This window comes from Camelus dromedarius, chromosome 31, assembly GCF_036321535.1.
Source record: "Camelus dromedarius isolate mCamDro1 chromosome 31, mCamDro1.pat, whole genome shotgun sequence".
Classification (NCBI taxonomy): Eukaryota; Metazoa; Chordata; class Mammalia; order Artiodactyla; family Camelidae; genus Camelus; species Camelus dromedarius.
In genome coordinates, this window is record NC_087466.1 from 1808100 (window position 1) to 1826419 (window position 18320).

The following is an 18320-nucleotide window of genomic DNA, read 5'->3' on the forward strand; positions in this document are numbered from 1 at the left end:
GGCGGCTGCTGCGAGGTGAGTGGGGTGCGGCGGAGGGCAGCCCTCCAGGGCTTCGCCCGCAGCAGGGAGTCCCCCAGGCCCGGCAGGGCTGCAGGGGCGGCTCTGGGAGCCTGCAGCTGGGGCGGAGAGTGGGCACCTCTTGTTCTTGCTTCACCACAGTACAAAGGACCCCCCTCAGATGTTCCCCCACAGGCGGTAAAACCTGTCAAGTCAGGTGCAGGCGTTGCTCCTCCGTCGGTAAACGGACACCAGTGAGCCGGCTCCTGCCAGGCCTCCCGCCCCCCCTTCAGGCATGTGGGCACGGGGTAGGGCATTGCTCATGAGGGCACCTTCAGGGGGCCCTCAGCGTGGCGGACTTGGAGTCATTCTTCCATGGGGGAACTGAGGGCTCGGCCAGCGAGCCAGGTGGGCGCCCGGAGCCTTCCTTACTGGTACTGGCGGGAGGGCATAGACCCCCCCTCCTAATGGGGGAGTTAGCAAGAGTGCAGCCTTCATAAAGTGAGACCCCAGACCTGCGGACAGAGCCAGGGTGGGGACTGGGTGCCCGGTCCTCCTTCCGTCTGCAGGCAGAGCGCCCCGCCGCCCGCTCCCTCCAGCTACGCACGGCCCCTCCCTCAGCCCTGCTCTCCAAGGACGTTTCTCATCCCAGCCTGTCAGGACCACCATCCATGTGAAACCAGAGCCCCTCATCCCAGGGGAGATGCCAAGGGTCAGACTGAAGATGACCAGGAGGGCCAGGGCTGTGGTTCAGAGCTCCTGACCCTGTGGGGAGCCTTTTTCTGGGCCGGGGGCAGCCCCTGTGAGAAGTCACCAGGCCCTCGTGGGCTGGGTGGGGCCCAAGCTGAGCTCCCACGACCTGGTTGGCTGCCGCCTGCCTGGGGCCCCACCAAGGACTCACTGCAGGAGGGGAGAAGCGGCTCCCTGAGTCCCATTAGGATGCGTTTACATGTAAGTGAGTCTTGTCCTTCTCTTAAATATTTGGAAGTGTTTTTAATGAATTTACAAACAACGTATAAGTGTTGGGGCAATTTTGGTGTATTATGTCCGTAAGTTGTGATTTAGTAACTGAGTTACAATGGGCTGTGGAGGGAATTCTCACTACACGACGTACACTTTGTGGATCTTGAGAATTTATTGAACAATTGGCATTGTGTTTATTTTGGAAATTTCAAGCACAGACCTAAAGGAGGGGAAACGGCAGCCCTGGAGCCTGCGTGCGGCTTCAACCTGACCCTTCTACGTGAAGCAGCGGCCTCACAGGATCCAGGTATCAGGTGAGCTCCTGGACGCCCAGCCCAGAACGGGGCGCCAGCCCAGAATGGGGCGCCAGCCCAGCAGCCGGGCCTGGAGGAGTCCCCTCTGAACGTGTGTCTGCTCGTGGGCCAGATGGAACCCAGGGTGCTGAGAGAGATGCTCAGCTGGCCAGGAGGGGCGAGGAGGAGGGACCAGCAAAAGCCCGGGCTCCCAGGGTCAGGGTCAGGATGGGCAGACTTTCCTGGTAGTTCTGGCAGTGCCTACCGGGGTCCGTGAAAGCTCACTCCTATCCCAGCAGGCATCTTCTGTCCCACCAGCTGGACTGGCCAGGCACACTGGCCACTTCTGGGGGTCCGGACCCCACACCCAGGCTCTAGCTGGGGGCCAGACTGCCTGCCTCGCGAGGAGCCGGGTCCCCAGGCCCGAGGGGACTCGGCCTGGTGGCAGCACAGCGGGAGGGCAGCCCCCTCAGGAGGGCGCTCACCAGTCCAGCTGCCGCCCAGCCACGTGCCAGGCCGCGCCAAGGCTCAGCGCAGGTGGGCCGCCCCGGGGGCTGACCCTGACCCTGTAACGTCTGCCCTGATGAGTCTGTGTCGTGGGCGCCCTGTGCCTCCACCCACAGTGTGACAGCAAAGGTGTCTCCAGACGCTGCCGGAGGCCCCTGGGGACAAAACTGCCACGCGAAACACCGCAGGTTTAGAGACAGGTGAGGACCGACTTCATCAAGTCAAGATGAACAGAGTGGTTTTTGCAGACTCTGGATGGTCCCAGGGTTTTAGTTGTTAAATAGACATAAATGCATTACAAACCATCCCATCTTAACCACCTTTAAGTGCACGGCGCAGCGGCATTAAGTACATTCACAGTTGTGCAGCCACCACCACCAGAACTTTTCTTCCTTCCCAGCTGACACTGTCTCCACCAACCATTAACCCCACTCCCTCCCCCGGCCCCACCCCCACTGTCCAACTGTGTGAATCTGACAACCCCAGGGACCTCACATAAGTGAAATCACATAGGACTTGTCCTTTTGTGTCCGACTAATTTCCTCGAGTGTCATGTCCTCACGGTCCATCTATGTTGTGTGTCAGAATGTCCTTTTTATGATGCAGTAATATTCCACCGTGTGGACAGACCACGTCTTTCATCCACTGATCAGCTGCTGACACTTGTGCGTGCTGCTGTGAACGTGGGTGGGCAAGTTATCAGGTCCAGCTCCTGCTTCCAGTTCTCCAGGCTGTGCACCCACGAGTGGGATTGCAGGATCCTGTGGGGCTTCGAGGTTTCACTTTTTGAGAAAGCTCCACGCTGTTTTCCGCAGCATCTCCTCCATCTTTCATTCCCTCCAACAGGGCATGGGGTTTCTGTCCACCTCCCTCCAGCATCTCTTCTTTTCTGCTTGTTTGGTTTCGTTTTGGTAATAGCCATCAGTCTTAACTGGTATGGAGTGGTCTCTTGCCGTGGCTTAACTCAGGTTTTTCATTCATTGTAGGTTATTTTCTGGGTGTTCACGTGACAGGATTTCTTTGTCTTCTGGGAACTTTCTCACTGGGACAAGACACATGCATGGGCAACAGCTGACCACTGGAGGGACCCAGCAGCTGAGTGCAGGGCAGGCCAGCTTCCAGGAGTGAACGGACCCGCCAGCACAGGGAGGAGGCCTCCCGGCCCTGCGGCGGCCTGGCCCACCCGAGAGCACCCCCCTTCCTGGCAGCAATGGGGTCAGGATGCCTGAATCCCTGGGGCTCCCGCCCACAGCCCACCCGTTAGAAGGGCAGGATGGGGACACGGGGGTGATGGAGGCAGGTGGTGGGGCTGCAGCATCTCTGGGGTCAGCTGTGCAGCGTTTGGTGGACAGTGATGGGGTGTGCAGCTCTCCTGAGGGGGTGCTGACTGCAATCCTGGGCCCCGCCTCTAAATGGACCTTCCAGGCCAGCTACCCAGAGAGGGAGGGCTTGATCATCGGAGCCAAGGAGGTGAAATGTGCCGGAAGCCACCCAGCCCCACAGGAGGGGGAGCAGGGCCGCCACAGTCCTCCTCAGGGTGCTGGGTCTGCCCCGTCCGTGGAGTTCCGCTGCCCCTTGCTCTTGGGGAGCATTCGCCAGTCTTGCTGCCCAGGGTACACAGCAGCAGCCCTCTCAGGGCCAGTAGCCTCTCCTCGGCCACCCCTGTGGGGATGGGGACTTTGCCCCAGATGCCCACAGGCTGCCCCTGGCACAGGCCAGCCTCAGGGTGATAGGTGTGTGAGTCCATGTGTGCGCATCTGTGTCCACTTCCTCGCTCAGCTGGCAGTCTGGGGCCCCAGTGTCCCCTGCAGCCCACTGCCCACGTCTGCCAAGGTGCACGCAGGTGGGGCACAGCCTGGGAGCTCTGCTTTCTGCAGTTCTGTGCCCAGCAGGCTCTCCCCAGAGACGGGCCCGGCCCGAGAGCTTCCAGGCCAGCCAGCCGCGTCTTAGTGAAGCCGCCTGTTTCCCTGAGTCCCTCTGAGACCTTACTTACTGTCATCGGAAGGGGATTATTTGCATTGATGGGGCTGCTTCCATACTTTGCTGCATCCCCATGGCCACACTCACAGGGCTCTGAGTCCCCGGCACCACGTTGGAGGGGAAGAGGGGGCGGCCTTCCACCTGACCCACACTGCAGATGGACAGTGACACCAGGTGGCTGAGGGACACTGTTGTGCCAGGCTCCTTGCAGCCCTGAGCCCCACCGCAGGCCTCATCGGAACTGGCCCTCGGGCATGCAGGGAGGGGGCCTGCGGTGGAGACCCCACGTGCCCTCAGGGGAATGCACCCCCCTGCCGGGAGAAGGTCCACGTGCAGCCATGGTCCTTGGGGAGCCCGAGAGTGCCAGCCTCTCCCTCCACAAGGCCCTGGCCACCATCGCCACCTTCACTGCGTGATGAGGTCATAAGAGGTCCTGGGGAAGAATCCAGTAAATGCATTCTGGGATGAAGGCTGAGTCAGAGGTGGGAAAAAAGGGAGAAGAATCAAGGCCAGGGTGACAGGAGGAGCCGGGGGAGGTGGGGGGACGGGTGTGCAGGGAGGGGTCGGCTGCTGTGGGGGGCGCTCAGGCGGGTGGGGTGTCTCCTGGGGGGGCGGGGCTGGCTGTCCTCACCAGGAGAGGCCAACCCCAGAGCCTCGCAGTCCCTGCCCTGCAGGCACACACACGTGGCTGAGAAGACAGAAAGCAGCCTCTCCTGGGGTGCAGTGCCACCGAGGAAGAGGCCTTCCCATCAGGGCCGGCCTCTGGGGGCCGCCGGCCCGGGCAGCCTCATGGCCGGCCGCGGTGGTGGAGGAGAGAGCTGAAGCTGACTCTAGGCGACAGAGCTGGCGGAGAAAGGATGTCCATGGTGCCGCTCTTTTAATTAAGGAACTAAGCTGTTAGAACCCAGGCTTCCCCCTGACGTGGCTGCTTCCAGCAAAATACCTCTGGTTCTGCTGTTTCCCACACACAGACCTGGCAGCAGTTAAAATAGAGATGCCGAGATTCCAAAGTTTCATCCCGTGAACCCATCTGGTTTAAAGAAGTACAACCAGTGGGAAAGGGAGTTGAATCAAAGCGCAACTTGTGTTTTCCTAAATACAGAAAGCCTGTGAGGTAGGCCAGCAAACAGCCCCACCCCTCCCGGGGCCCAGGGCTGCCCCCGCACCCCACCTCTGCTGGACCCCAGTCGGGACTCAGAGGCTGCTCCAAGGCGGGTGTTGGAGGTGTTGGAGGTGTTGGAGGGGGACAGGGCTGTGCCGAGGTCCCCACGGAGAAGCCGGGTCCTGGACCCTCACAGAGGACAGGCCTCCCCATTTGCAAGGCACCGGACTCACATTCTCCCGGGCTCCGCCTCCCTCTGGCCACCTGCACAGGCTTTGATCTGCAGCACACCTGGAGACCAGTGCCTCCCCCCAGCAGCGTCACACGTGTCCCACACCCCCTGTGGGCTCCTCTGCTGGGCAGAAGGGGGCTGCAGGGCCCCTCCCTCCTCAACTCCAGGCCCCAGCAGCTGGATCTCAGCGCACAGCCCCACGAGGCTTCCCTGGGGGGCTGTGTAACCCGCCCCTCCAAGACATTTGTCACCAGACTGCTGTACCCATAGCTCACCGGGCACCTCAGCCCCTAAGGGCCTTAGGGGTCTCCAGCCTCACCCCAGTGTGGTGCAGGGGTCCATCCAGTGCGTCCTCACACCAGTGAGCAGTTCTGTGGGGTCACAGGGCTCCTACATAGGGGCCCTGGGCACATGGAGGAAGGGGGCTTGCGGGGTGCACTGGGCAAGTCTCCAGAACCACCAGCCACTTGTGCCAGGGCACCGGGAGGGACGGGCAGTTCCCTGAGCCATCCCAGGGGCTGGACGGCTCACATCCCAGACAGAGGCTCCAAGATCATGGGAGACGTCTCACCACATCCCAGAGTCCTTGGGTCCCCGAGGCCCCGATGAGGGGCCAAATGGGTGAAAGGGGAGCGGATAGGCCCCACCTGCCTCCACTTGCTCAAGGTCGCCTCTTTCCCACAGTGGATGTCCATCATTTTCAGAAAAGCTTCAAGACTGAAGGACCAAAAAAAAAAAAAAAAAGACTGAAGGACCCTTCTGGTCCAAGCTCTCGTCCTCCCCAGCAGCTGTACATCTGGAGAGAGCGAGGGGAGCAGCGCAGGCCTCTGGGCCAACGGGGAGCCCAGAGGAAGACGCTCCAGGGGGGCCCACGAGATGCAGGTGGAATAGGACCCGGGCCCCACACAGCACAGCACAGAGGCATGGCCAAACAGGAATGAGGGGCTGGAAAAGGGAGAGGACGGTCACAGGAGGACAAGGATTGTCCGGGGAAGGTCAGACTGCACCTGCAGTGGGCGGGGGCACACCTAGCCCTTGTTTCAGGGACGAGGGCCCGAGACTGGCCCGAGCGCCACTCTGAAATGTGGAGTGCATGGCAGAAGCTGGATGACCCTAGCCAGCCCTTCCCTGTGACCCCCAGGATGAAAGTGATAGCAGCCTGTGGAGGTGGCAGATAGCAGGGCACCCACCTGAGAACCAGCAGTTGCCCTTCACAGGGGACTGGATGCTGGTCAGCAATAGAGACCTGGCCAGCACAGCATGGCCGGCCAGGCACTCAGCTCACCACGCCAATGTCACTTGCTCCCAGCCAGGCAAAGGCCCCCACAGGGGCCGTGGGGAGGAAACCACACTCTGGGGCTGCTCCCCAGGCCGGGCAAGCATCTGTAGTGTCCAGCCCACCAGCCGCCTGGCACTGGGACGCAGCTGGCAGGGGGCCTGCTGTTCACCTTGGTTCCATTCCCGATCCTTAGCGTGTGAGTGGCCCCCGTGCCGGACAGCAGCGCAGCTCTGCATGTCAAATGGGTGGTGATCTTGGGAGCGGGCTGTGCACGTGGGTGCGTCCTCTTACCTGCAAACACCAGGTGCCATCGTTAGTGTGGGGGAGCTTCTCCTCACTTCAGCTTTGATGTCTACAACCATGGTTCCCATCCCAAGCCCCCGGCCCCCACGGTCTGGATGGTACAGGGAAGAGGGAGGCCCGAGAACCAGTGTCCCCAGAGGGGTGCCCAGCACCTGCAGGGGAGACCAGCTCAGCTGGGCAGACCACTGCCCATCACTCCTGCAGGCCTCCCAGGACAAGGTGGGTGCCAGGTACACTCATGACCCCAAGCAGGGAGCCCATTGACACAGCAGGCTCGCCCAGAGGGAGCCCTGCAGTTGGGGGTGGACGGGTGCCCATCAGGGCTAGGTGTCCAGGGCCGCCCTTAGGAGTGTGTTCCTGATGCTACATCCAGGGAGCTGCTGGCCAGATGCTGCGAGTCTTCATGCCCTGGTGCAGGTGCTCTTTGAAGCTCTGAGGGGCCCTGACTCCAGAGCTCACCCCTCAGCAGCTTTGGTTGCCCTCTCCCTTCCTAGACCTGCCTCTCAGGAACAGGTCCTGCCATCTGACTGCTAAGCTCTTGGTCACTTCCCGCCACCAGGGCAAATGCATCTGGAAAAAAAAAGAGTCCAGCCCAGGGCGGACATCAGGAAATGCCTGGCCGGGCCCTCAGAGAGGTGGCACCAGGCTGCCAGGGCCACATGGCAGCAGTTGTCACGAACACACTGGGACAGGCACAGAAGGGGGACAGAACCTCAGCCACTTGCACTTCCCATCCATCTCGTGTCCAAGCCGGCAGCCTTGACGGTGACCGCCGTCCATCAGCACTTCCTGCTTGGACTCAGGAAGGGAGGGATCAAAGGGTTCCTCTGGCCCCATCCCTGGTGTTGAGCTGATGGGGAGAGGTCCCTCACCACCTGGCCTGGGAAAAAAGCTTCACAGGCAGGTTTCAAGATGACTCATGACCACTGTCATTGTGCCTCCGTCCAGGTCACTCCATGGGGACACTCACAGCGAATAAAGTCAATAAACAGGGGAAAATGCAGGCCTGGGCCGGGGCCAGACTGGGAAACGCTACCAGAGCAGAATTGTCTGTTTTTGTCTTTCCCGAACAGAGTCAGGGCTTTCCCTCTTCCCCTCCTGCCCCCAGCGGACAGTGTCCTGTCCTGTGTGATGGTGACTGTTGTCCTGGCTTCTGTAGAAAAAAACACAGGCACCTGTCCTGAGAACAGGCCAGGAGTGGGGGCCCAAGTCCTCAAGAGGGAAACGTCCGGGTGAGGAATTTAAGTAACAAGGCCCCTTGCACACCTGGGACGGAGGAGACTCGGCAGCACAACCAGGCGGAGGTTGGGCTGGGGACTCAAGGTGGAAGTGGGGGCGGGGCGCACGGACCGGCCGGGAGAGGTCGCTGGGAGGCGTGGCCTGGGAGGGGGCTGGGAGGAGGGGCTCGGAGCGCGCTGCAGGGACCCCCGCCCCGCCCAGGGCCCGACCTTCGGACTGTGGGGACGTGGCTGAGGGGACCGCGAGTCCCCGAGTTGAACAGAACTCGCTCTCCCCAAGACATCCCGCGCGATGTAACTGGACGCAAAGAAATGGACACTCAGGCAGCTTCCAAAAGAGGCGAAACCGTTTATCAAGTCGGCGCCGGCACGGTATCTACAGTATCTACAAATATCTACAAGTCTCTACACCGCCTGCAGACAGGGTTCTCGGGTCGTCTACACTGCAGCTGCCAGCTGGGCCGGGGGAGGACGCGGTCTCGCGGAGAACAATAAATATCACTTCCTTCCGCCGCGAACCGCGCACTTTGGCACTGGCGGCGCGGACCCGGGGAGGGACCCGCAGTGGCCCCGGGGCCAGGGAACCAAGTCCTTGGACGGCTCTGGGGCTGGCGGGAGGAGGGCCCGATGGCTTGGAGGCCGGGGAAGGGGCACCGCGGTGGTCCACGCTGGGTGGACCGGACCCACGGGCGGGCACCCGCATTATCTGGGGCAGTAGTCGTAAGAGCCGGGTGGCGCGGCCCCCGTCGACGAGTACATGCTGGCGGCGGCCGCGGCAGCTGCGGCCGCGGCTGCGGCAGCGGGGCTCACGGCGGGGTGATGGTGCGGGTGCGCGTGCGGGTGCGGGTGTGCGTGGAAGCCATGGCCGCGCAGGCCGGGCAGCGGGTAGGGCGCCGGCCGACTCTTGGCCCCGAGGTAGTGGTCGTAGGCGGCGGCCGGGTACTTGTAGGGGTGGTGGTGCAGCGGCTCCGACGCACCGGGCGCTTCCAGGCGCAGCTCGGGGTGCGGGGGACTGGGGCGGCCTCCGGGCCCGCCGGGCAGCGGGACGAGGCCGCCGGCGCCGCCGGCCCCGGGCAGCGCGGGGCTCAGCACCCGGGCCAGCAGCTGGGGCGGGTGCGCCGGGTCCCCAAGCACGGCCGGCCCGCCCGCGTCACGCTCGAATTCTCGCCGAGCCTCGGCCGCGTCTGCGGGGAGGGCCGAGGAGTGAGCGCGGCCGGCGGCGCCGCCGAGGGGCCCGCGAGAGCACGCCCGCCCCTGCCCGAGCCCCGGGCCCTCCCCAGGGGCCCGCACCTTCCGCCCGGCCGGCGGGCGTGGCAGGCGGGGCGCAGCCGTCGGGCCGGGCGGGCGAGTGCGCGCTTGCCCGCCGCCACAGCCGTTGTGCAACGCGCGCGAAGGCCGCGAGCGCCCCTGAGGCGCAGGCGAGGCGGGGTGCGACCGCCTGCCCAGATCCCACGACCCCTGCCCTACCTTTCTCCGCACCGTTGGGCTGCGTGGGGGAGGCCACGGGGTTCCGCGAGCGCGCAAAAGCGCTCATGAGCGGCAGCGCGCCGGGCCGGTGGTTCCGGGGCCTGTGGGAGGGAGGCGGGCAGCGCGTCATGCGGAGCCCAGTCAGCGCCGGCGCAATCGCCCACTCCTCGGAGGACACTCACCAGTCCTCGGGATCGCAGTCTCGGAAACCTTTGGCGAAGGGGTTGCTGGCGATCTTGAGCTGCGTGATCTGCGGAGAAGCAGGCACTGAGCAAGCAAGCGGCTCCAGCCCCTGCTCCAGGGGCCACCCGACCTCGGCAGGGCAGGAGGGGAGTGTTAGGAGACACGGCCCCAATTAGGGCCCCTCTACTATCCACGAACAAGAAGCGGTGGGCCCACAACTGCTCCCTCCCCATCGGAGGCTGTGCCTCTCTCCTTCGACAGGGGTGCCAAGGAGCCCCCTTTATCGCTAAGGAATCCGTCTTTTCTGCCCCCAGTGGTTAGGATGGAGACCCTGTGCCCTCCCCCAGCTGGGATGGGAATGTGGTCACTTCCACCCCCCATGCCGCAGCAGTGGGGAGTGGAGGGGCGCCCTAGGAATCTGGGTAAACCGCGCATCAGGCCCCTGATGGGGAGTTTCCGGAAAGGCTTGGTAAACAAACTTTCAGGCCACAGTGACAGTTGCCACTCGAGAGGTCAGCCTGATAGAAGGCTGGTCCTGCCTGTGGCAGGGGGATCCTCAGGGGGATCGGCTGCTTGAGGACCTCAGGGGTGGGGCTCCATCGGGTTGGGTTTACAGGAACCGAACCTCTGTCCCCCAGGCAGCAACTGAAAATTGCACCCCTTCCCAGAAGTGTTGACTGTGCCAGGCCTCGGCCTCACCCGGTGGTTCTGGTAGGCTGTGACCGCGGTGAAGCGCGTCTCCTCAAACACAAAGGTTTTGAAGTTCTCCTCTGCGTATTTCTCACTGTCTTTGCGCGGGTCCACGTAGACCACGTGGAAGCGTGGCTGGTATCTATGCATGGAGTTGAGAATAATCTGGAAGACAAGGTGGCGAGGTCTGAGCTAGGAAACCAGCCAAGGTCCGGACAGGCAGCGAACTTCTGGACAACCCGGCAAAATCCTGAACTCCCTAAGTGAGGCCAGGCTGAGGGGCCAAGCAGAGCTGGGACCTTCTTTCCTTAGGTCCTGGAGAAGCAATGCCTGCCCTGTGTGGGGCAGGTACCAGCCTTTCCGCCTAGATTCCAGAGGCTGCGGCCCCCACCCCCCCACACACGGCCCCACCCTTTCCAGCTAAAAAGCTTCCAGCCAAAGACAGGAGTAGGGGGAGGGAGGAAGTATGACCCCTCTACCACCAGATCCTTAGGCCCTGAGCGGAGGGTCTGCTCTCCGAGGCCTGTCCCTCATCCACACCCAAGCGGCCAAAGCTTTGCATCTGGCTCTGATAAGCAGAGATTCCGGGGGTCTGCGGGGGCAGGGGAGACGGGGGTGGGCCGGGGGTGTCGCTCACATGGCCGTTGTCGTCCAGCAGGTTGTTGGTCAGCTTGAGCTTGTCGAAGGACACAATTTGCTTCATCCACTGCGCACCCTTGGCGGGCGAGTCAGGGTGGTAGTGCACTCGGCCCGGCGTGGCAGGGTCTGCCTTCCCGGCCACCAGCCAGGACGAGCTGTGGAAGGCATACCTGGGGCGCCCCGAGCAGGGGTCACAAAACGTTGGGGTGAGCCAAGAGGGCCTTGCTGAGGGAACCCTGCAGGTGCCTCTGATGAGGGTCCCATCTGTGAAACTGAGCTGCTACGTGGGCTGGGAGCTTTTCAGGGGGGATTGTGAGAAAACAGAAACTCCCAGTCCTAAGGCCCCAAGCCGGGAGGAAGCAACAAGAGGAAGGAGGCTGGGCTCCGGCGCCACATTTCGCAGCACACGGGTCACTCACTCTGGGCCTCCCAGCTGGCCTCCAGTGTCGCCAGTGCAGCAGAGCCTGGATTTGACCAGGCCGACAGCCTAGGGTGCGGGGGCGGACCGAGCTCTCCTTATTAATTGCTTTTAATTGTCCAGGCGGCTGAGGCCCGCCCTGCATAATCTCTCTGGGCCACCCCACCTTTCCTGCCGGCTCAGGGGCCCAGCGTCCAGGGGCTGGGGGAGGGACAAGGCGCCCACCTCATGGGAAAGGGAGACACGCAAAAATGCAGGGGCCGTGCTAGTGTGTAGGTGTCTGGGGTCTAGGGGAGTGGGGAGGGGCACATGTCGCTCAGGTCTTGGGCCGCCCCGCCCATGCCCACCTCACCAGGCAGGGACCCACTGCCTCCTCCCAGGCCAGCGAGGTGCTCACCGGTACCGCTTGTCGTCCACCGGCACAAAGTCCATTAGGAGCATGTAGTCGGCCATGGGATCCATACCAAACAGCTTCACTTGGAACGTGGGGAACATCCGCCTGGGGGGCAGCGGGACCTAGGGTCACCGCAGGTGGGGGAGGGCAGGGCCACTCACCTCGACCGCCCAGCGCCCAGTGCGGGGCCTCCCTGCCTGGTCTCCTCTCCTGCTCCCCACTTAACTGGCCAGGCCCCTGCCCAGCCAGGGCCAGTGGGTCGGCAGGACAGCCCCTGGCTGTTCTCTGAAACACAAAAGTGGCTCACTCTGCGCCATCGCTGAGCCTCCACACCCCAACCTCAGCCTGTGTAGACCCCACCAAGCAACTAGCCACGGTGATTCCAGCCACCCGACCCGAGTTAGCCTCAGCTGGTGACCTCAGCGTTCCCAGGGATCCTCCGCAGCCCTCAGCAGAACCTCCCCCAGCTCGATCTAAGCAAATGGCCTAAGCGCCCGGCTCGAACAAAGTGAAAGCGAGGCCGTCTGTGCGATTCGGAGGAGTCCTGGTCGCCCTTTTGGCTGGGTCTGCGGCTGCTGCCCGACCCCTTTGGTGAAGCCAAACCTTGCAGCCCACAGCCCTGACTCTGAGGCCCTACCTCCTGCCCAGTGCGGGGTCTCCCCACCTTCCTCAGGGACACACGCAAGTTCCCAAGAGGCAGCTACTCAGGGCAGACGTGGCTCCTGCCTCCGTGGTCCCCCAACTCTCCCCTCCCCTGGAGTCTGACTTGGTGATGGTTCCAGGCTCTGCAAAGGATATTCTGAAGCTCCTGCATGGGCCGCTGGCCGTGGGCCGGCCCTGTCCTGATGCCATAGCAGTGCTGGCCGCTGGGCCCTGGAGGACAGTATGAGGCTTGGCCCCCACCTGCCCGTCCTACGGCCACCCCTCACAGGCAGCTCCTTGTGGGCAGTGGGCAGTTAGCAGATGCCATGGAGCCAGCCTCCTGGCCAGTCCTGCCTCACCCTCCCACCACCCTCTACAGGCAGGAGGGAGCTGCAAAATTCAGGCTTCTGGGGCAAGCCTGGTTGCACCAAGGCCCTTGCTGGGCTGGACTGGGCCAGAGGCTGGGGCACAGTCCTGTGGGCAGCGGGGTGGGGGAGGCCGTGTGCTCAGCAACAGCAGGAGAGCCTGGAGAAGACCCCCGACCTGGAGCTGGAGCCTCCCCCAGGGAGGACACCGCGGCAGGGAAAGAGAAACCACGAGAAGGCTCTACAAACAGGCCCTGAGCTCCCCTCCTCTGTGCGGACTCGGAGCCGGTGTCTCCTGTGTACATTAGACACAGACCGGCACCCGCCATTGTCTGCTGGTCAAATCGGTTGCATCGCAAAACTTGTTCCCCTTCTCTCTGGGCCCTTAAAACAAACACAGGCCAATTGAAGGCGGCGGCCAGGGCGGCAGAGCCAGGCCCCACAGTCGCCCGAAACGCAGGCCTGAGAAAGCTGGGTAGCAACTTTACCGAGAACAGCACAGTTTTTAAGGGGCTTAACTCAATGCTACAACGCTCCAGACCATGGACCGGCTGCACCTCTATCTATCCCGGATGGACTGAACTAGGGAACCAAAGCAAGGAGTTTCCTTTGAGAAGCTGGGATCCACAGGGAGCCGCCTGGTTGGTGAGGCCCCTGGGAGGGCCGGGTGAGCGGAGCCAGCCCGCACATTGGGCGGCCGGCGTCCTGGGACTGCGGCTGGACCCTGGCAGCCAGTCTCCCGGCCCTGGCCGTCCACTCGGCCCGTGCGCTTAGCGGCTGACGCTGGAGCCGGGACCGCAGAGCTAAGGAGCCGGCCGCGCCCCCACCCCGCTGGCCTCCCCGCTCGCTTGGATCGGACCGAGGCGCGGAGCTGGGGAGGGGCGCCCTGACCTGCCGGCCTTGGTGACGATCATCTCCGTGCCCAGCTGATTGAACTCGTCCCACAGCGCCTTCATCTCCAGCTGCACGCTCACGCTGGCCACCTTCGCGTTCTTCTTCACCGGCGCCTTGGCGGCGGCCGCACAGCTGGCCCCAGGGCCCTCGGGCTCCGCGGCGGCGCTAGTGGCAGCCCCGGCGGCCGGCGCGAACGGGTAGGCGTGCGGCGGCGGGCCCGGGGCGCCCGGGGCGGCGGCGGCGCACGGCTCGTAGCGCGGCGGCGGGGGCTCGCGCGGCCCGTACGGGTCGGCGCCCGGGGACGCGGCGCCCGGGAAGCCCCCCGCCGCCCCCAGGCTGCTCAGGCTGCTGGCCGTGAAGGCTGCAACGTCGCAGAAGTGCGAGAGCTGCGTGAGCCACGGGCTGGACACGGCGGAGATCATGACCCGCGGGCCGCGCCGCCCCGCCGAGGTGAGCGCTGCCCCGCGCCCCGGGCCGAGTGGCGGGCGTGCGCCGCGCTGCGCCCCGGGGCCGCGCCGCCCCACACCGCCGCCCGCCGAGCCGCCCCGCCCCGCCCCGCCCCGCGCCCCCGCCCCCGCCGAGACAATGGCCTCCCGCGGCCCCCTCCCCCGCCCCCGCCCGCGCCCGGCCCCCCGACCGCCCGGACCGGCTCCCCCGAGCGCCCGCCGGCCGCCCCTCGCTCTGCCGCCCTCCCGCGTAGCACTGCTCTCTCCAGGCTCCTTCCGATTCGTTATTTCCTTACCTTTGTCTTCCTCGTGCGAACCTCCCCTCCGCATCCTCTGTCCTCCCTCCACTATCTCTTTCGAGTCTCGTTATTTCTGTTTTATTTTCTGCTTCAGCCTCTTTTTCCTGCTAGTCCCTCATCGCTTTCTTTTTGGTCAGTCTGTCTTTCCCCTCATCTCTGTCTGTGCCTGTGTTATTCACGCTTTTTAACTCTTTTTTTTTTAAATAAAAACTGCAGTCTAATTTTTTTTTTGGTGACTTGACTTTGTTTCTTCCATTTTCCCCACTTTTTTCTCTATCGTTCTTGCCCTCTGCTTTGTTTTTCATCCTTCCGTTTTAGGGTTTTCTCTCCTTTTCTCAATATCTTTTCTTCCCACCGCCGCCACCGTTCGCTCTTCCTTTTCCGTGTCCCACCTCAGTCTTCTCCCCATTCCTCCCACCTCTCCGAGCTCACAGCCACCTCTGCTCCCTTTCTCTGGCCTCCTCTCCTGTCCTCCACCCCCTTACTCTCCTTATTCTGGGCCTGCGTCTAGCTGGGTGTGGGTCTCTCCGTTGGGGTCCCCAGGCTGGAGGGGGCATCCTGCCCACCCTTCCTCTCCGCCCCAGAGTCCAAGCTGGAAGCCCCATCCCACCAGTGCTCCCTCTACCTACTCTCCGCCCGGACCCTGCCAACCCTCTTTGCTTGGGCCCCACCACAGCAGGGGCAGGGGGTCTGGCGAGAGGATCTGAGTTCACTCGGCAGGGAGGCTCACCTTCCATGTCCCTGGTGACAGTGCTGAAGTGCATCCCGGCCGGGGATCCCAGCAGCCGGCCAAGCTTCACCCAGTTAGAGGACCCAGGGCCCAGGCGAGAGGTGCGCTCTGCGGCCTCTCCTGCAACCAGAGAGGCAATGCTGAACGCGCTGGCCCGGGGAGACAGCGGGCTCCGCGCGTCCATAGGCGCCCGGCGGCCTGGCCGGCGCCGCCTCCGACTGCGTGCACCCAGCCCCACCAAGGCCGGCCCAGCCCACGGGCCCCGGGGGCGGGGGCCCGCAGTGCCACTCACAGCCACGGCCCTGGGCCCAGGGGATTATGGCGTCATGGCCCCCTACTCTGGGCCGGTGGCAGCCAAGGGGGCCCAGGCGGGTGGAGAGCCCTGGGTGTGTCGGCCCTCCTGCTTTTCAAGCTCCGGGCCCCTCGCCTTTGCTCCCAGGGGCCTCCATGACCAGCACCCCTTGAACCTCCTGCTGCTCCTGCCGAGGCCGGGGTTCCCTCTGTACAGCGAAGCCCTCGGCTTCTACAGCCCCTGGAGGGGAGGTGGCGACACCAGGAACTCCCAGCCCCATCCCACAGCAGCGGGGCACTAAGGAAGCTCCGTGGGGCCTCGGGGCCCAGCCCTGCCCCTGCCCTCAGCTCCTCCCGCCTCCTTCTCCCCAGCTGCCCCTGCACCTGGGTGAGGAGAGGGCAGTCCGGGCTCCAGCACCGGCCACAGGCGGACAGCCCCAGGGCCACAGCGTCGTCCTTTCCTCGGAGCCCAGGGACAGGACCCAGCCCAGCAAACACCCCCCAGCCCCAGTTGGTCAGCTAACTGGCTGGGGACCCTGAGCACAGGGACGCCGCCCAGGCCGCAAAGCCCAGGAGCCCCAGCGTCACGCGCACCCGCGCGCACCGCCCGCCTCTGGCCAGGACGCTTATACATCCGGAGGGTGGGCAGTGCCCGCTCCTCCGACCTCCCCACGCACCGGCCGGGGCGCAGGGAGGGCCGGGGGCGGGGCCTGGACTGGCCGAGGGAGCGAAGGACACGTCGGAGGAATTCAGGCCGCTGGCCGGGTCGTGTGCTGCCCCTCGCTCACCACCAACCCGGCCCGCCAGCCTGCCTGCCTGGAAAGGCCCTGTTGCCCAGTTAGGCCAGGCAGAGCAAGGCCTCTGGCCTCCAGGCCCAGGCAACCGGGATGCTAGGGCCTGACTTGGCCTGTGCCTCCCCGACCTCCTGCCTCTGGGCCTCCTCTGCCCAGTTCAGGGCATCCTTGGCCTTGCCATCCAGAGTCTCCCCAGTGGGGCTCCAAGCCTCCCTGCTCCCAGGATCCTCTCTGGCCGTGCGCTGAGGCTCTGGAAGTTAGGCCTCCACTCCAAAGCCTCTCGTAGGTTTTCGCCTGCTATTGCCCGGATCTAGGTGGGAGGCAGCAGCCTCTCTCAGGGTTTTTACAACCCAGGGCCTCAGACCCCTGGCCGAGGGGGTGCTTGCTGTTGGGCAGGAAGGCCCAGGAACTGGGGACCTGGGAGTGGGCTCCCGCAGGAAGTGCCTGACTCCCGGGCCTAGGGTCCAGTAAAGAGTCCGAGGCTGGAGTGGAGTCAGGTGAGCATGGGGGTCCTGCTGTGTGAAGGGGTGGGCGTGGGTCACCTCATGTGCAGTGGGCCCCCGCCCCACCCCCAGGCCACAGCTGCTGCTTTGTGGACTGGGCAGGGAAAGGGGAGCTGTTGCCAGGGTACGCCCCGGGCCTGAGTGGCCGTCTGGATCTGTGACAGTGACAGCGATCTGTGGCACCCAGGGGCAGGCCCAGGGAGGAGTGCCATCCTGGGACCAGCCAGGTCCCTGGTCTTCTGCCTCTAGGACCCCAGGTTGGAGCTGCGCAGGGTCCAGGGGAGAGCTGGGTGGAGCTGGGGGTAGTAGGTGGGAGTGGGTCATGGTGGAGCTGCAGGAGGTGAGCCCAGTGCTGGTGGTCTGTACCCAAAGAGGTGTGCAGGGCGGCCACCAGGAGTACCTGTTGCTGGTCTGCATCCACCCTGCAGGTGGCTGTGGGGTGCATGTTGTGTGCTACCTGGGATGCGTGCTGTCCCAGCACGTGGGGGTGCTGGTGGTGGTGTCCTGTGCACCTGGGGAGATTTTCGTGTGTACTTGGGCGAACACGTGAAGGCAGATGTGGAGTCCACCGGTGAAACCAATATTGAGGAGAAAGAAGTGAAAGTGAAAAATCCTGGAGCTTCTGGATACTCCAGGTGAGCCTCCTGGGTCTCTGGCTGCTGTCCGGAGATCCTGGGCCCTCCGAGTCTGAGGTGGACAGGAGCGGGGGTGGGGGTGGGGTGGGGCAGACCTCTCAGCCCCTCATTAACCCCTTAGTGCCTGAGCTGGGACCTGGGCAGCCAGGCTGGGTGGGGAAAAAGTGCAGAAACAAGGCACTTTATCTGGTGGGCAAACTTTGGTGAGAGCACGCTAGAAGAGGTCAGGACCTCCCGCCCCCCACACAGGCAGCCCTGCCTGACGGCGGCCCTGCTCCACCCACTGCAGATACTCACCCGAGGGATGGCAGAACCAGGACCTTATGTCAATGCCCGCGCCGTGCTGGAACCCAACTGCAGGGGCCCAAAGGGGCCCGAAGTGCGAGGCTGAGTCTCCAGCCCGGCCTGGCCTGGGTGTCGCTGCTTCCCCCACCTCCGGGGGTGCACTCCTTGGTCCCTCCTGGAGGCCGCTCCACTGGGCTCCTCGCCACCTGCCCCCGCCCTACCCCTGGTGCCCGTGCCCACAGGGAGCGCGTGCCGGGTGGTCCCGTGTCCCACACACTCCGTCCGCGCTTGCCGCCGCCCGAGTAGGAAGCCTTCCTTCCTCACCTGGACCGGCTGGGCTCCCTTCTGCCTCGCTCCCCCTGCCGGCCGAGCCTCCATGAGTGCGAGATAGGAGGCCCGGCTGGGCCCCCACACACGCGGGCCAGGAGGGCTGGGCGCCGCCCGGGGTCGGGCGCCACTCGGGGTCAGCCTCCTTAGGGTGCGGTGCGCGGCCGGGACCTGGACTTTGCGGTCCGCCCCTCCGCCTGGGACACAGACTGAAGACAAGACCTGCATTTCGCCGCACCGGCCCGTGGCGAGGTGAGAACTAAGATAAGACCACTTTACAGTCCCTAAGACCGAGGCTCGGCTTGGACTGGCAGCGGAATGGTCCAGCTGCGGGCCGGAGGCAGCAAGGGCTGGATGGCACTGAGGTGTCGGCCCTTCCTGTGCGCCAATGGGGCCACTGCCTTGGCTTCTCCCTCGGGGCCCT

At 64.3% G+C, this 18320-nt stretch overlaps 1 protein-coding gene and 2 long non-coding RNA genes across 4 annotated transcripts; 2 read left to right on the top strand and 1 right to left on the bottom strand.

Moving 5' to 3' along the window:
- Nucleotides 1-1029: 1029 nt before the first annotated feature.
- On the top strand, nt 1030-8243 carry LOC135319723 (uncharacterized). The gene is made up of 3 exons (XR_010378535.1): nt 1030-1274; nt 1877-1960; nt 2747-8243. It is a non-coding gene; the product is annotated as an uncharacterized LOC135319723 (long non-coding RNA).
- Nucleotides 8224-15945, bottom strand: TBX1 (T-box transcription factor 1). Of its 2 annotated transcripts, XM_064480974.1 has the most exons (9): nt 15737-15945; nt 15062-15181; nt 13584-13947; nt 11689-11790; nt 10872-11043; nt 10244-10399; nt 9544-9611; nt 9362-9462; nt 8224-9078 (listed from the first exon to the last, which is right to left on the bottom strand). In XM_064480974.1, exons 2-9 carry the CDS (start codon nt 15093-15095, stop codon nt 8597-8599), a joined length of 1479 nt encoding a protein of 492 aa, XP_064337044.1. In that variant the 5' UTR covers nt 15096-15181; nt 15737-15945; the 3' UTR covers nt 8224-8596. The 2 variants fall into 2 exon arrangements, with proteins under 2 accessions (XP_064337044.1, XP_064337043.1); XM_064480973.1 differs by lacking the exons at nt 15062-15181; nt 15737-15945 and having other exon boundaries at nt 13584-14088.
- Nucleotides 15946-16084: 139 nt separating this feature from the next.
- LOC116150053 (uncharacterized) lies at nt 16085-17909 on the top strand. The gene is made up of 3 exons (XR_004133736.2): nt 16085-16643; nt 17078-17284; nt 17574-17909. It is a non-coding gene; the product is annotated as an uncharacterized LOC116150053 (long non-coding RNA).
- The last annotated feature ends 411 nt before the right edge of the window (nt 17910-18320 follow it).

Bases quoted from the DNA above. Each gene is read 5' to 3' on its own strand.
- TBX1 (XM_064480973.1), bottom strand. From the start codon at position 14,008: ATGATCTCCGCCGTGTCCAGCCCGTGGCTCACGCAGCTCTCGCACTTC. The intron at 9,612-10,243 runs GTGAGGCCGAGG...GCTTCTCCGCAG, and splicing joins CAGCCTACCAGAACCACCGG to ATCACGCAGCTCAAGATCGC. The intron at 9,079-9,361 runs GTAGGGCAGGGG...CCCTCCCCGCAG, and splicing joins GCCCAACGGTGCGGAGAAAG to ACGCGGCCGAGGCTCGGCGA.